This window comes from Neodiprion pinetum, chromosome 5 (assembly GCF_021155775.2).
Source record: "Neodiprion pinetum isolate iyNeoPine1 chromosome 5, iyNeoPine1.2, whole genome shotgun sequence".
Taxonomy (NCBI): domain Eukaryota; kingdom Metazoa; phylum Arthropoda; class Insecta; order Hymenoptera; family Diprionidae; genus Neodiprion; species Neodiprion pinetum.
In genome coordinates this window covers 20,853,974-20,870,232 of record NC_060236.1, presented here as the reverse complement: position 1 = coordinate 20,870,232, position 16,259 = coordinate 20,853,974, and the positions used below count along the sequence as shown (strand labels likewise).

Genomic DNA, 16,259 nt, shown 5'->3' with positions numbered 1-16,259 from the left:
CTAAACACTCGTAAACAGAAATACGTAGTGGGGGGAACACTCGCGCTAGCATTAGGAGTAACGGTCCTTTCAAGAGGATACACTTTAAAATGGCACTAAACATCTTGGCTTTGGTTACTCTGGGTACTAACGATTTCTCTCCAGAGATACACGGCATCGGAAACTGGAGTGCGACATATTGATATGTTTCAATATACCAGTCTAGATGTTTGAAAACAATTACCAACGGTAGTTATCATCAGTCCTATGTTAGCAGGTTGTGAGGAATGTCCGAAATGTAAATAAATATCTGGTAAACCTCATTCTGGTATATTGTGAGCATATTTAATTATTTATGTTCGATGTCTTTGACATGAATATTACTGACGAATTTTCTATGTATTTCAGGGATTTCTCGATAGGAGAAGAAAACAATTATTGCCAGAAATATGTGCATAACCTTAATCGTAAGCACAGTAAATCTTGACAGTAAATTATAACAATAATAATGCAACCACGATTCAAGGCTTCTGTTTCTTTGTTTCGCTCTAAACTCATCATCACTCCACTGCACTGCTGAGAATTTTTATTTCACTTGCTACTTCGTTGTATTCGTAGCTAGCTTAGTATAGGAGCTTTCAGCAATCTGTGCAAGTTTCTCCGCGGTCGCCTTTCCCGTTTGTTGTAGCATTTGGAAAAAGTAGCCATTCGGATTTTTCAACAGCAAATGCGGAGAACCAAATTCCTGCGGGAGCAATGAAAAAGAATGGGATCTCAGCACTGCTTAATTCTGGGCAATTTTGAATTTTAGACTTTTGGGAGGCAGTTCAAATTCTAGATACGAACCACAATGCAGCCCCCCTCCATGACCAAGACTCTGTCACTGTCCATAATCGTGTTCAAACGATGGGCTATCGTCAACACCGTGCAATTGGTGAATTTTCGTCTTATGGTGTTTTGAATCAAGGCGTCGGTACTGAAAACAGATGAAGGAATATTGACGATGCAAAAAAATCAGTAAAATATGTGATATCAATTCATCGCAACAGCACTGAAATCAACACGCTCCGTACTAACCTACGGTCAATGTTGGCGGTAGCTTCGTCAAGGACGAGTAACCGATTGTTTCTCAGAATGGCTCTGGCCAAGCAGATAAGTTGACGTTGCCCGACACTGAAATTGGCTCCGCCCTCGGCAACTTGAAAGTCGAGGGATTGTACGGCATCTCCAAGTTCGACTTCCCGCAAGCTGTCCCACAACTCAACGTCCGAGTACTGATCAAAGGGGTCCAAGTTGTAGCGAAGACTTGCTGAGAATAATACTGGCACTTGAGGTATGATCGAGATGCAAGGGCGCAGCTCTCGCAGACCTATAGACTTCGTGTTGATTCCGTCCAACAGTATTTCCCCTTCCAGACCGTCTTCGGCCAATCGAAACAGCGCTGAGATGAGCGATGATTTTCCAGCACCAGTTCTTCCCACAATTCCAACCTTCCAACCTGGATTTATGTGCATATTAAGATCCTAAGGCAAAGAAACAGAAGAACGAAACTCAGAGGCAATCGTTTAACGTCACTTTCAAGATAAGTTTTCGATGTACAAGATTCGATCAGTCGGTGGAATAAGAGATTTGACTGTGAGATACATTTTCAGGTAGATAAAACGAAGATAACTTACTTTCGAAATGGAATAATGGATATTGAACAATTTCATCTTGGTACGCATACCTTCAATACTGGTGGCTCAGCGTCAGCGTATTTCATGGAAACATGATTGAAAGCCAAGTCACCCTTAGAAGGCCAATCGACCGGAGGAGGCTTGTCAGTGGTGAAAGGTCCCTCTTTGGGCAAGTTCGTATACTGAAGAATCCTCTCCACTGAAGTTATTTGTGAGATCACTTGAACACATAGTCTGACTCCAAACTGAATTAAGCCAGTTAAGTTGATGCACTGTGAAATCACAAGACCCACAGACCCTCCGAGAAAGTTTCCTGCAATAAACAGCGGTGATCAGAATCGCAGTGTTCCGATTCCTGATCACTCCCTCGTTTAATCACGAGATACTCACTAGGGCCAATGAATATGAACGATAAGCAGACGCAGGTTGTAAACAAGCATGAAATCAGGTCTATCGCGAATCCGAATGCAGTCAATGTGGATATCGTTAAGTAACAGGCGCTGGTGTGCTTGTCTTGATAACGGTCAAATTCCTTTCGCAGCATCACTTCGACTAACCTGCCCCTGCTCCTTATAGTCGTCAGACCATCCAGAGTCGAGCTGACTTGTGAAAACACTGGACTTTTGGCTGGAATCATTGTCACCAGTTTAATTTATGCAATGTACCGTATAGGAGAAATGGATTTTACAAATACACAAATCCTCATCTTCTGTGTACAGTTTTTACAAATTTCTAGTTTGAAAATTGATAATGGACTGTACCTAAATAAACTGTGACTTACTGATCCCTTCCAGCCGCTTAATGTCTTGGGTGGTTTTGACGCAGAAGATTGTGACGAAATATACAAGTCCAGTTATTATGATTACAAGGACAACCGCCAATGGTATGACGACGATTACGATGGAAAATATTCCAATTGTGACTGCGAGAATCTGACATGTTTCTAACATCGCTTTAGGCAGAATTTCGTCCATAGTTCCCATATCCTTCGAGAAACGGTTTAAAATCCTGCCTGGGTGATAGAAACGAGTTTAAAAATCTTTCACGAAGTTTAGAGTGTAATTAGTTCGTCAGAATCCGGTTTAACATACCAGCTGGATTTGTATTGAAAAATCTCATGGGAGCCCGCAAGAGGTTGGAAAACATGGAGTTGTGTACATTTCGACTGGCTTTCATGCATGTTCTTATAAAAAACACACTGCGCACGAAAATTAATAAAACATTCGTCACAATCAATGCTGTATAGACTTGAATCGCGACGTTTGTACTTAGCAATTCGGATTTATCGAACCACAGTGATTCGGTAAGGGCAGACACCTCTGTAGTATTTTTGGCATCAATATTTTGGGAAGACGTGTTACCATTATTTACAGAAGCGTTCAATTTCAGTGCACCTGCGATTGAATTGTGATCTGTCCAATAGGACAGCCAATAATCACTTATATTTGTGACTGCTTGTGCGATTATGAATATTACGATAAGTAATATCAGCGTGCACGGATTACCACCTGCCAAAAAGTAACTCTTATATACTTGTATTGATGTTGTTCCTTTTTCGATTTCCTCCTCGTTCAAATCTTCAGGTTCTTCAGTACCCTTAGAAACTTTCTGCAATGCATCGGTGAAACCTACAGTTACATCGGCTGCCTGCAAGCAAAGTTTGTGATTTGAGACTCATCGGATTCCAAATCCTATAACGTGTATTCCAAATTTTATCAGCGATACCATGTCATCCGTGTCATTCTCGCGACCTTCTTCTGCTTCTTTGACCACTTCGTGTACTCCCAGTTCGTGAGAACTTAATTCACGGAAAAGGCTGGTTTCAGCAATTTCGTCGTAAGTACCCTGACACCTCACTTTACCCTGTAATCAAAAAACCACGAACAATGGTGCCTTGTACTTGAACCAATAATGAATAACGCATTCATTCTGCTTACTTGATCGATGATGATAACATCATCCACTTGTCCTAAAAATTGCAGCTGATGAGTAACAAGGATTCGGGTCTTGTCTTTTAGGAAGCCTTTGATGCATTTGTTGAACAAGTGACGACTGACTTGAGTATCTACAGCACTGAGAGGATCGTCCAGTAAGTACAGATCAGCGTCTCGGTAAACGGCTCTAGCCAAATTAACTCGAGCTCTTTGACCTCCTGATAACGATGCTCCTCTTTCTCCAACGAGGCTCAAATCGCCGTGGGGCAGTTGTTCAAAGTCTTTAGCCAGTGCACAAGCTTCCGTTACCTGTAAACAGTGATATAGGTTCACAAGCTTGTGCAGGGTTGACAAGGAATTTAGTAATCGAGGTGCATCTCACCGATTTTCTTCATTTTAAGGTATGTCGTATAGGGTGGTCTTTATTTGCGTGTTGGAAACATTTCGGACGTTCCCCAGATCTGTTCCAAATCTTTCAAAAGAAAATCTGTGCAAAGATTTAAGCCTCTACGTTTTAAATGTAAAAATGAAATGTAGTTCTCGTGACAGTGGATAACTTTGGTACAAATTATGGGACTCATTTGAAACTTGGCAGAGTTGTTGCTTATAATGACAGAATTATTGTTTCCTTATGTATGAGCCTAATAAAAGTGATGCTATTAAGCTTATGTATAAAAAGAAATATATTACAAAATAATGATAAAATTTTTCAATTTTCACTGTTTAGTCCTATCCTTGTAAGCAACAAATCTGTCAAGATTCAAATCGGTCGCCTCACTTATACCAAAATCATACAAAACAAAATAATTGGTTATAAAAACTACATGCATTTTACATTTAAAACTTTCGGAGCTTACAGGCACGTATTCCAGTGGACGTAAAAGCTTCAAACATTGCACAGTTTTTTTTTTTAATGACTTCGAATAGACGGAGGGGGGGGGGCATCCCATTGGAAATTTTTCCAACCTCCAAATAAGGACCAACTTGATGTTGTAGTATATCAAAAAACATTAGACACGCTTTTTTTCTTATATGCTAATCTAGCGATCTAAACAGTAAGGACCTTTTTTAAAATTTACTTTCAAGAAAATATGGAACGTTATCCTAGACAGTAAAACACTACGCATTTTATTGTCTGTTAGTTTTAGTTATTAAATTACTTTTATCAAAACATCTTACATCATTCCCGAGAAACCCTAGGTAATGGATATTTGGAAGTAAAATTCAGGGATCATTCCTATACCTCTACCGGTGGCATTGTCATGTAAAAAAAAATACGTGTCTAACGTTTTTTGATGTACTGCAACATTTAACAGAACGAAGAAACTCGATGAGGTGGGCACACCACGGATACTTTTTTATCAAGTTATTTGATTTTTATCATTGCACCTCTTGGTAGCGTTCCTCGTCGTACGGCTGGCCGAAGAGAATGTTGTCACGTACGGAGGCGGAGAATAGCCATGGATCTTGGCCAGAGTACGAAATGCGAATATCTCGACTGCTGATTCTCAATTTCTCACTGCCTTTGCAAGTGAAGAACGACAGTCTTCCAGACTCGACCGGCAACTCACCTAGCAGAAGGTGCAGCAATGATGACTTTCCGGAGCCAACAGAGCCCGCAATCACGGCGAGTGATCGACTCTTTATTTTCATTGAAGCTTCGACCAAAGTTTGCGGTTGCTGTCCGCTAATCCAATTGGCCATGACACTGACCATTTCAATCTCAATCCCACGCTTAAACTTTCCACTTATCTCGTTTTCCATGTCACGCATCTCATCGTTTGTGAGACGGTCGATTTCTGTTGGTACTCTGTCTTTGTTCCCCAGCCACGGCTCCTAAAGCAACTACTTATGTCAGTTACAACAACACTCCGCGAATGTACCAGTCGACAGATAGCACTAACCAGTTCATCTTCTTTTTCGTTCTCCAACACATCATTTGCAGAACGATTTTCATTTTCTCGCTTCGCATCTTTCGACGTGGGTTCAAGATGTTTCAGTTTCTTCACTTCGTCCAGCAACAAAAATTCCTGGATAAAATTAAGAAATAGTCGTAAATAAATCGTGAAAATGTATGAACGAAGAGTGTAGACTCACCGTTACTCTTCTCAAAGACACAGCAGCTTCACTCGCCTGGATAACTGCTTGCGGGAGCAGTATAGCACACGTCATTTGCAGAGCGTGAAACAGACTGGACACTGGAAAGACTACTTCTGCAGTCAAAGAATTTCCCATCAGTGCGAAAGTGACCATTGTCGCGTAAATTGTTACCCGTCCAGAGAAATTCATCATGCCGAGATGCGTTCCTCTCAGGTACGCTGAATAAGTGATTAGTTTCATCTCCATAGCTCTAACCTTCGATACTATCGACTCGAATGGTTCTTCCCATGAGTACATCTTCACTACCTGCAGTAAAAGTTCTCTCAATGTATACGTCGTGAATTATTTGAAAGATACTATCACGGAAATTCAGTCCAAAACACTCAACCTACATCATTCTCAATGTCAGCTTCCATAATACCTGTATTCCAGAAATCATTTCGCTCATGACTTGTACTCTTTCGTCAGTTCTTGCTGCGATGCTTGATCTCAACTTCGCGGCAACTCGAGTTAAGTACCCTTGAATAGGAAAAGTTTGGGTTATCATCACTCCGACTCCTACCAACGTTGCAAAACCCACAGACTCCCACATCACATATCCTATCAATAATATCTGTAATCATGCTCCAGTCAGTTGCTTTATCGTGCAGTTGAAACTGTAACTTCATGATAGTGTTACCTGGAACGGCATGATCCAGATAAAGTGGAGGTATATCAAAACCGTGTCGAATCGAGCTACATCGTTACTTATCAAATTGGCCACTTTTCCAGTTGCTCCATTCCTCGTTGTACTTAGATCAAGGCGTAAAACCTGAAGACCATCGTGATATTAGTTTATTTTTTAACATGCACCGTCAATTTACTCCATTCCTGTTATTTTATAAAATTTCCTGAAGTGCCATAAAAATGAAAATCTTCCTTCAACAAGACTAACTAGTTATGGTGCCTACGATAATGTATTCAAATGGTGTTCTCTTTGATGTCAATTTGATAAATAAAAGTCTCAATTTACGAAAGCAACAGCTTCTACCTTTCGGTATATCATCGAGCAGCAAGCAATCCTGACGCACATGCCAATTTCCTGGGCACGCAAATCGTTGTGATGGTCGATAAATACGATGCTGACAGAGACAAAAATCAAGATACCAATGTTGAACAGAGCGTGGTTTGGCGTGGTAGAATTTTGATCCGTATCAAAATAGCTGATCACCCATCCTTGGCATACTCGCAGCATAATTTCCAGCACCATCAACTGGATTAATAATATCACTCCTTGGATCATGGACGGTAACCAAAATATCCTGATCAGTGCCCGCAACAGACTTGGCTGATTTTTGGGCCTTTTCGCCAACTCCTTTTTCCATTCTCTGGAACAAAAAATAATTCATAACGGAATACCTTACAAGTGAACGGATCATAAGTGACAATTAATGACAATTTTCCTAACCTCTCGAGACGGTCGCCGAGGCTTTCCGATTCATTGGACTTTAGGGGGTCGTACAAATCTTCAATTTGCAAGTCCCGCTTGTATCCCTCTCGGAAAATAGGCAATGTCCATCTGTAATTCAAAAAAATGATCCACTTCGTGGCGGGAGTTCTTCTTGGTGTAAAAAACTAACAGAGGATACAGTAATTTGTAACTTGTTATTACACTTATTATTATTTTTCATTTTTTTATTCCGATTTCGAAATCTTTGAGCAATTCTTACCCGAAAAATAGCCAATTCAGTATATTTGCAGTTTCCTTGGGATTTCTTAACACCTGTTTTTTCTTCGCATCCATATTTCAGACATTTATCATTCTTGGCGTCGTAGTTTTTTATATGCATATATCATACACTTCGCAATGAATACTGATTGTTCTTTCTACGTGAAAAACAAAAATAGTAAAAAAAAGTTTACAAATACGGTCCAGAAACTTAAAGAAATAAGAACTTAAAATGAATTGAAAAAAAAAAAAAATTATACAGAACAATCTTCCAGTCCTTGTGGACGATTTCCACGTAGGTAAACAAATAAGTAGGTATTTGCTTTCAGGTGAAGAATAAAATTCGGACACTACTCACTGTGATCGCTAACTATAAAACTCAACAAATGCCCTTCAGCTTGCTCATGAAACCTAAAAAGATTCATAAAATTAATATCTATGACTGTGTCGCGCCGCCACCGTGGATGTGCTCAAAGATAACAAGCCCCCCCTCTTCCTTCCCGCCTTCTTTTATAGGTCAAGCACTCCTATATAGATATAGAACTTTCAGTTTCACTCACTCATTTACTATTCATTAACCTCGTTTTATGTAGTGAATTATTATGGCACCGCGAAATTAAAGAAACCAATAGGCCATCAGAACTCCATAGTGTCGTTAATCAAAGGGTTCAAACGTAATGCTGAAAAACTCCAAGACTCATTTATTGAGTACGTAATTTTGTTTGCTCATTTAAATGTGAATGCAAATGTCTGTTTACCCTTCTGAGGGGATTTCACAGTGAAAAATCCAGCCAGACTTGATAGATTGCAAAGTAAGTCAAATATTACTAACACTCTGAAGAGAGGAAACCTGTGATGGTTATCAATGTGTAAATGAGGAGATAGGATGGAATAGTACTTACGTAACACATGTGGAGGTGGCATGACGCCACGTGGCCGTATAATTCAACTTGTATCAATTAAATATAATCGCAATTGAGTTGCCGCACGAGTTGGCATATGTTAAATCATTTATGGCATGTTCACAAATCATCGAACGAATGTCATAAAATAACGATAAGGTAATTCTTCCTTAAATCATGTGTAGAAAAAATAATCAGTTGAATTTACATTAGGTAATTTTGTGAAAAGTAGATTTTTCGAGACGAAATTACACGTACCGTTATGATATTTACCACAAAGTTGAATTTATATTCACAAATGTTCTTTCGACTTATCAACTATCAGAATTATTGTAATTTTTACTGTGACAATTCAATAAATTATTATCTTCCGTCATGTGGTTTAATAAGTTTCATTAGGGTTCGATTCGCTTTTACTTAAAATTCACTTGTATCAAAATCCCACGACTTATATTTGAAATAAGAAAACCAATGTAACCACAGCACTTTTTTCTAATCAAGCCTTCGACCAAGATTTTCATACTTCGGGGATTTAACCTATCAGCGTATTCTCTTAGGTAATGTACTGAATCAGTATAGCACTCGCTCTAATTCTGACACAAATTTCTAGCAGCCAGATGTTCCAGTCTTTCCGTAGAATATGTATTACACGTACCAAAAATATCAAATTTGAATCCACCGACACAGGAATGAAATGGAAACGGGTAACTTTATTTTAGATACAGATCTTTTGTGAAATATTGTTTTATACACAAATCATAATATGTTAAATACGCGATGAATTGAAATGTGACAAATAAAGAATGACAATAACAAGAATGCCGATGTTTTATCTTCAGTAGTTTTATTTTCACTGCAAAGTTCCGTTATCATCTTTCCATTACTTTCTTACACTTGGAATTCAAGAAATACGATCTTTCAGCAGTTTGGGAAAGTTTAGCCGCTGTCGCCGTTCCTGTTTGTTGGAGCATTTGGAAAAACTGGCCATTGTGATTTTTCAACAGTAAATGCGGAGGACCAAATTCCTGCGTAAGAAATTAATAAGAATCAGATTTAACCACTATTTACACACCTGCAATTTTGGTTCCCAAACTTTAGGATCGATCTCAAATCACTATACATACAACAATACAGCCTTCCTCCATGACCAAAACTCTGTCACTGTCCATAATCGTGTTCAATCTATGCGCTATCGTCAGGACCGTGCAATGGGCGAATTTTCGTTTTATGGTATTTTGAATCAGCGCGTCAGTGCTAGAAAAACGACGAGTACACTTATGGTTGAATAGGAGTCATCAATCCTGGCACCGGATTGGGGAGGGTTAAATCAACAGCTCAGAAGATTGGCGAATAATTTTTTGGCCATACAAAACACAAAACCGACGTAGTTAAGATAAAAACATGGGTCTTAACGTAATGTACACTAACCTGCGGTCAATGTTGGCTGTTGCTTCATCGAGTACGAGCAGCTGTTTATTTCTGATGATCGCTCTGGCCAAGCAGATAAGCTGGCGTTGTCCAACACTGAAGTTAGATCCACCCTCAGCAACTTTGAAGTCAAGAGATTGCACCGTATCTCCAAGTTCCACTTCTCGAAGACTGTCCCACAGCTCGTCGTCCGAATATTCATTAAAGGGGTCCAAGTTGTACCGAAGACTTGCCGAGAACAATATTGGCTCCTGAGGGATGACTGAGATGTGGGGGCGCAGCTCGTGCAGTCCTATCGACTTCGTATTTATTCCGTCCAACAGTATTTCACCGTCCAGTCCATCTCCGTTCAAACGGAAGAGCGCTGAGACGAGCGAAGATTTTCCTGCACCAGTTCTGCCGACTATGCCAATCTTCCAGCCAGGCTCTATGGTCACTGTCAGATCCTATAATGATGTGATGGGAGAAAAGATACAGACATTGCAGAGGTGAATGTGTATTCACACTGTTCAGGCATTGAAACTTTTGCTTTAAAGAATCTTCGTTCAATAAATGAATCTAGTGGAATTTATAGTCATCCTGTAAACCGCTCGTTAAATAAATTTATGAAAAAATTGAATACGACCTCAGCGAAAAGTCAGATTTTGGAACAAGTCTTAGCGAGTAAATTATGACTGTAGAAATTTCCAACTAACACAGCAGTGCATTTGCAGTATGTACACGAATCAAAGTAATATTTCCAAAGTTACCCTTAGGACCGGAGGCTTGTCTTCAGCATATTTCATAGAAACACCCTTGAAGACTAAACCGCCATTAGAAGGCCAAGTGGTCGGAGGAGGCTTGTCAGTCGTGAAAGGTCCCTCTTTGGGTATGTCCGTGTATTGAAGTAGTCTCTCGACTGAGACCATTTGCGATACTAGTTCCGTACTCCTTCTGATTCCCCACTGAACCATTCCGTTCAGCGTAAGACTTTGGGATATGGCCAGGCCTACAGACCCTCCGAGAATATTTCCTACAAATATCATCAATTGAGAAACTTCGAGAGTACCCCTAATCTCTGCTAGTCTTCAGTGACGCTTGTCGCTTTAGATCCAGTGAGACGTACCATTGTCTATCAGAATGAAGGCGAAACAAACGAAAGCCATGTAGCTGGAAGAAACAAGATCGAGGACAAGACCAAAGGCAGAAGATGCGATAATGATGAGATACCAGGCACCTGAGTGCACGTTTTGAAGTTGATCAAATTCTTTACGCAGCATTTCTCCCACCATCGGACCTCCGCTTCGAATGGTCGTCAGTCCGTCCAGAGTAGACTTGATGTGAGTAAAGACAGGACTTTTCACTGCAATTATTATCGCATTCGTCTATTAGGTGAAAGATGTTTGGTAATATTAATCGTAAATTTGATATTAACACAGAGGAATAAGTATTCAAAAATTACGTAACCTAAACTGTCTGAATGTGGGTCAAGTTTCTAACAAGGAACCCTAGGTAAGTCGTCTACTCCGATTTTGATTTAGTTTATATATGTTGTAGTGCATCGCGCACCAAGAGACACGTACATTTTTTTATCTGCTAATAATCGATGCAGAGGAGTGAAAACGACCCCCAAAATTTTCTATTTATTATGTTAAATAAACATATTTCTATTCATTAATAAAACATTTCAGCGTTGGCTTCATTCGAATTCATCAAGCGCATCAAGAAATCGGCCCGTTGGATACCCATCTTTGGTTTTCACCCTTCTAAACCGTTTATTAGTAGAACAAGAAATATACGTGTCTCTTAGTTTTCGATGCACTACAACATGTACTAACTGAATAAAAATCAGAGGAGTCGACCAATTTAGGGTTCCTTGTAAGTATAACATAACTTACCTACTCCTTCAAGTCGCTTGATGTCTCGAGCTGTTCTGAGATAATAGATCCTGATGACATAGAAAATTACTCCTGATATTATCACAGGTATTATGGTCCACGGGTTAATGATGGCTACCATAGTAAAGATACCCATCGTAAGAGTAATAGTCTGAACCACATCAATCAAGGTTCTAGGGATTTGTTCATCCATTACGCCTACATCCTTCGAAAATCGGTTCAAAATTCTACCTGCATAGGGAATAGGATAATTAATCGTGAGCTTCTTCCCAAAAGATGCACCATAAAGGATAAAGCAGGTTTGAAGAGACTCTTAAGATCACAATATGGTGACGAAGAGACAGAGAAACAGAACAGGATCGTGAGTATTGAAATTTCCCAGTTTGAATCTCGAATCTGAGTAATTTTCATGCGGTGATAATCTCGATGCTGATTCGAAAAAACAATTGGGTTTGATTTCTATAATATGTAGCTAAAATCGTTCACCTCTGGGTTGAAATATCTAACGTACCAGAAGGATTGGCGTTGAAGAATTTCATGGGTGCCCGCAGAAGGTTCTCGAACATGTAATCGTGTATGTTGCAACTGGCGTTCATGCACACTCTGACACAAAAAATACTGCGTAATAAGAGAAAGAAAACGCAAGTGACAATTATCGCTGTGTAAACATAAATCGCGACATTTCTACGCAGCAGTCCGTATTTGTCAAACCATTGGGTCTCTTGATCATCATGCCTGGTATGGTTCGAGCAGCTTGTATTATCGCCAACACTTCTTAGACTATCCTGGTTTGTCCAGTAGGTCAACCAGTAATCACTTGTGTTTGCGGTCACTTGCGCGATTATAATTGTTGCCGTTATAAAAATCAATGAGCATGGATTACCACCTGCCAAGAAGTATCGCTTATACACTTCACTCGTTATTTTTCCTGTCACAACTTCCTCCTCATCCACATCCTCCAAATTCTCCTTGCTCTCAGAAAGTTCCGTAGCTTGATCATTCACAGACGAAGTGATTTCCTATAAGCACACGTGAAGCTTTTCAGTAACGGAGATCAACCGCAAGATGAGTATCAACTGATCTAGGATCATTGCAACATATGTTTACTTGCTCGTATAATAGTTAACTGCGACTACCTCGTCTTCCATGTTCTCCTCATCAGTGTTTTTGACTTGTTTAGGTTCGTCGGATTCCTCCGACTGTTTCGAAGCCAGGACATCGGGATTCATCTGAGCAAGCTCCTCATATGTTCCCTGACACTTGACGGTGCCCTGCAATCAGACGTTCCAAAGATCAAGCCAACTATTCTGTAATTTTCTGAACAGGTCAAACCAACGATGTAAAATGATGGTCTCAACTCACGCGATTCAGAACTATGACAGTGTCAGCTTGCCGAAGATATTGCAATTGATGAGTAACTAGAATTCGGGTCTTGTTTTTTAGAAACTCTTGGATGCACTCTTTGAACAAGTGATTACCCACGTGAGAATCGACCGCGCTTAAAGGATCGTCAAGCAAGTAGAGATCAGCTTCTCTGTAAAGGGCTCTTGCCAGGTTCACCCGAGCTTTTTGGCCCCCTGACAAACAGACTCCTCTCTCTCCAGCTTGACTCAAGTCGCCTTGAGGAAGCTGAGCGAAGTCTCTGACGAGTGCGCAAACTTCCGTCACCTAGAAAACGCATTGAGTGTACCGAAAGGTATTTAATTCAACAGGATTCCCGCGAGAGAGACAAATTTTGATCACCTTTTGATATCTCTTTTTGTCGTACGACTGTCCGAAAATGATATTCTCGCGAATGGTGGCGGGAAATATCCAAGGATTTTGACTTGCGTAAGAGATTTGAATGTCCCGTCTGCCGATTTCAGTTTTCTCAGTGTTTTCGCCACTAAATAACGACAGTCCTCCAGCTCTGACTGATATCTCACCCAGTAAAAGGTGGAGTAAAGATGATTTTCCCGAGCCTACAGGCCCCACAAGCACAGAAAGTGAGTGACGCTTTATTTTCAGTGATACTTCGTGTAAAGTAGGTGGCAGCTGATCATGGACCCAGTTTGCGAAGACGTTCACCATTTCGATTTCAACACCACGTTCAATTTGTTCACCTACTTTAGTCTTTTCTATAATCAGTTTACCACTGCTCTCTACGTATCCCATTCTGTTGGTCAGTAGAGACTCCTGAGAACAAAGACATTATGAAAGATACAATACGTCATTTCAGAATACTAGTATAGCTATATCATTTCACGTCGAAATTCACCATTTCGGTTCTATTCCCATTTTGTAGACGTGTTTCATTAATTGTATATTTTTCGTTAGCCAGCCTGCCATTGTCAGCCGAAAATTCAGATTCCTTTGAAGGTTCCACTTCGTCCAATAGTAAAAATTTCTGTCAACAATAAAATGGATTGCAAGCCTCAAGTGAATTGCAAACTTACCGTATACGAAATTTAAGTTGTTCCACTGACCGTTATTCTTTCCAAAGTCACACGAGTCTCTCCAATCATGATAAGAACCATAGGGAAGCGAAAAGCGCAAGCCAGTTGAAGTAAATTAAATAGGGTAGCTAACGTGTAGGTGAGTTTAGCGTTTAGGGTATTGCCACTTAGCACAAAGGTGACAAGCGTTAGGAATAGTGTTACTCTGTCAGAGAACACCGTAACGCCCATGAGTATTCCGTTCAAGTACGACGTATAACGAATCAGCTTGATCTCCAACGCTCGAGTTTTAGACACCAATGTCTGGAAGGGTTTTTCCCAGGAGTACATTTTCACCACCTACAAGTAAAGAGGGTTCATTTCGGGTTGTACGGAGATAAGAGCTCATAGCACTGTACCTGTATTCCGGAAACGAGCTCACTCATCAGTTGCACCCTTTCGTCCGTTTTGACAGCAATTTTGGCCCTCAGTATACCAGCAATGTGGCTTAAGTACCCTTGAACAGGCATCGTCTGCATGATCATTACGCCGATTCCTACCAGGGCAGCCTCACCGACGAATTGCCACATCATGTATCCCAACAGCAATACCTGTAATGATTGTAGAAAAGTAAGTGGTCCGAACCACAATTTCACGCCATGACGCACGTCACGTAGCTTCCGAAAATTACCTGCATTGGCACGATCCAGATGAAATTAAGGAGTGGCAAGACAATGTCGAAGCGGGCGACGTCATTACTTATCAGATTCGTGATTTGACCTTCAGCCGTCCTTCCGAATGCAGACTGATTTAGGCGCAGAACCTGAAATACGTTCAACATATAAAATCCGTCTTGTCTTGTGTATATATGTTTTACGAGTCGAAGTTCACTCGCCTTGCGGTACATTAGGGCGGAACACGCAACTCGGAATCGCATCCCCAGTTCAAACGTTCGCGCATAGTAATTATGATCGATCAAAACGTTGACCAAAGTTAGGAGGACCAGGAGACCAGCGTATATCAGGGCCTGTTGACGATCCATCAATTTTTGTCCAGGGTCAAAGTAGCTGATAACCTTTCCCTGGAGCACTGGCACCATCATGCAAGCCACCATCTCTTTGCAGAATATGATTGCTCCTTGCAGCGAGAACGGAACCCAGAATGCTCGACACAGTGCTCGAAACAAGCTTGGCTTACTCTCCGACTTGTCGCTCGATCTCTTCAATTCCTTCCTCCATTCTCTAGACCGAGAGCATAATACACTTCATCACCATTTCCGAGAGTGAGTTATGATTTTGATCTTGCCTTGCTAACCTTTCGAGCCTGTCACCGAGGCCTTCAGACTCATCGAACTTCGGGGGATCGCACAGATCGGTTATCTGCAAATTGCTCTTCGCACCCTTCCGGAAAATCGGTACCATCCACCTGAGGTCAAGAACATTTTTTTTTTTTTTATATTTTATTCTAACCAGCTACTTCGTTGTGATTCAATAGCTAGCCTTTCTTTACCAGAAAAACAGGTTACTCAATACGTTTGAAGTTTCCTCTGGACATTTTTTTCCCTCTCTTTCACTGGTGTTCATAACTTTATTCTAGGTCAACTTACAGGTCAATTCCTTACTATGAACAATTTTCGAATGAATAATGGTCACGTCTGAATTTTACATTAAAGTATGGAAAAGTGCAGTTCAAATATTGTTATCTGCATGCTATGTTGGCATAACTCCAGGCACCTCAATAAATTCTGGCTGTCATTGCTCGTTTATCAGGCTTATATTCGCGTCGTGACATTTTTTGATATCAAATTTTCATCAAGGTCACAATACGTCACATTCGCATTTTTTAGTAATATTTTGATCAAATACTTTGAATTACGTTTTGAAAAAGTGAAAATAATCAACAAATCAATTGAATCAGGCTATAACTTTGCATGCATTGCCAATTTTAAAAATTTTCTACGATTTTTAATAATTGAACAAAAAATGGACATATCATTGATAAGATAATATTTTTGGTATATCATTCCCCACGCGATCAATATATGAAATGATCTTACAAAAAGAATCTTATTCAAACTTGGTGTAAAATCGCCGTTTGTGTTGTGTTACTATTATATCGTCAATAATCTCCCTCCCTTCTCTCTTCACCGCATAACTTCTCAGATTTTTTTACGTCCATTACTGTGCTTGCCGTGAAAATATATTAGGCATTCTGTTAGAATGGTGTATTAAATATATTCTT

The 16,259-nt window shown here is 40.2% G+C and overlaps 2 protein-coding genes across 5 annotated transcripts; both read right to left on the bottom strand.

Moving 5' to 3' along the window:
- Positions 1 to 302: 302 nt before the first annotated feature.
- LOC124220064 (ATP-binding cassette sub-family C member 4-like) lies at positions 303 to 8,470 on the bottom strand. 4 transcript variants are annotated; one of them, XM_046628465.2, is made up of 19 exons: positions 8,300 to 8,470; positions 7,756 to 7,808; positions 7,399 to 7,555; positions 7,137 to 7,247; positions 6,720 to 7,056; positions 6,369 to 6,500; positions 6,111 to 6,302; positions 5,687 to 5,995; positions 5,494 to 5,619; positions 4,979 to 5,425; positions 3,593 to 3,898; positions 3,381 to 3,518; positions 2,747 to 3,302; positions 2,437 to 2,667; positions 2,046 to 2,282; positions 1,706 to 1,968; positions 1,057 to 1,502; positions 826 to 955; positions 303 to 724 (listed from the first exon to the last, which is right to left on the bottom strand). In XM_046628465.2, the coding sequence occupies exons 3-19, from the start codon at positions 7,470 to 7,472 to the stop codon at positions 578 to 580; spliced, it is 4,182 nt and encodes a 1,393-aa protein (XP_046484421.1). In that variant the 5' UTR covers positions 7,473 to 7,555; positions 7,756 to 7,808; positions 8,300 to 8,470; the 3' UTR covers positions 303 to 577. The 4 variants fall into 4 exon arrangements, with proteins under 4 accessions (XP_046484421.1, XP_046484420.1, XP_046484422.1 ...); XM_046628464.2 differs by lacking the exon at positions 8,300 to 8,470 and adding an exon at positions 7,958 to 8,213; XM_046628466.1 differs by lacking the exons at positions 6,720 to 7,056; positions 7,137 to 7,247; positions 7,399 to 7,555; positions 7,756 to 7,808; positions 8,300 to 8,470 and having other exon boundaries at positions 6,111 to 6,289; positions 6,369 to 6,492.
- A 515-nt stretch (positions 8,471 to 8,985) lies between these two features.
- On the bottom strand, positions 8,986 to 15,663 carry LOC124220067 (ATP-binding cassette sub-family C member 4-like). The gene is made up of 17 exons (XM_046628477.2): positions 15,528 to 15,663; positions 15,333 to 15,443; positions 14,914 to 15,259; positions 14,710 to 14,841; positions 14,438 to 14,629; positions 14,070 to 14,378; positions 13,862 to 13,990; positions 13,348 to 13,779; positions 12,967 to 13,272; positions 12,741 to 12,875; positions 12,116 to 12,623; positions 11,605 to 11,835; positions 10,833 to 11,069; positions 10,477 to 10,739; positions 9,728 to 10,173; positions 9,424 to 9,553; positions 8,986 to 9,324 (listed from the first exon to the last, which is right to left on the bottom strand). Exons 1-17 carry the CDS (start codon positions 15,599 to 15,601, stop codon positions 9,169 to 9,171), a joined length of 4,137 nt encoding a protein of 1,378 aa, XP_046484433.1. The 5' UTR covers positions 15,602 to 15,663; the 3' UTR covers positions 8,986 to 9,168.
- Between the last annotated feature and the right edge of the window lie 596 nt (positions 15,664 to 16,259).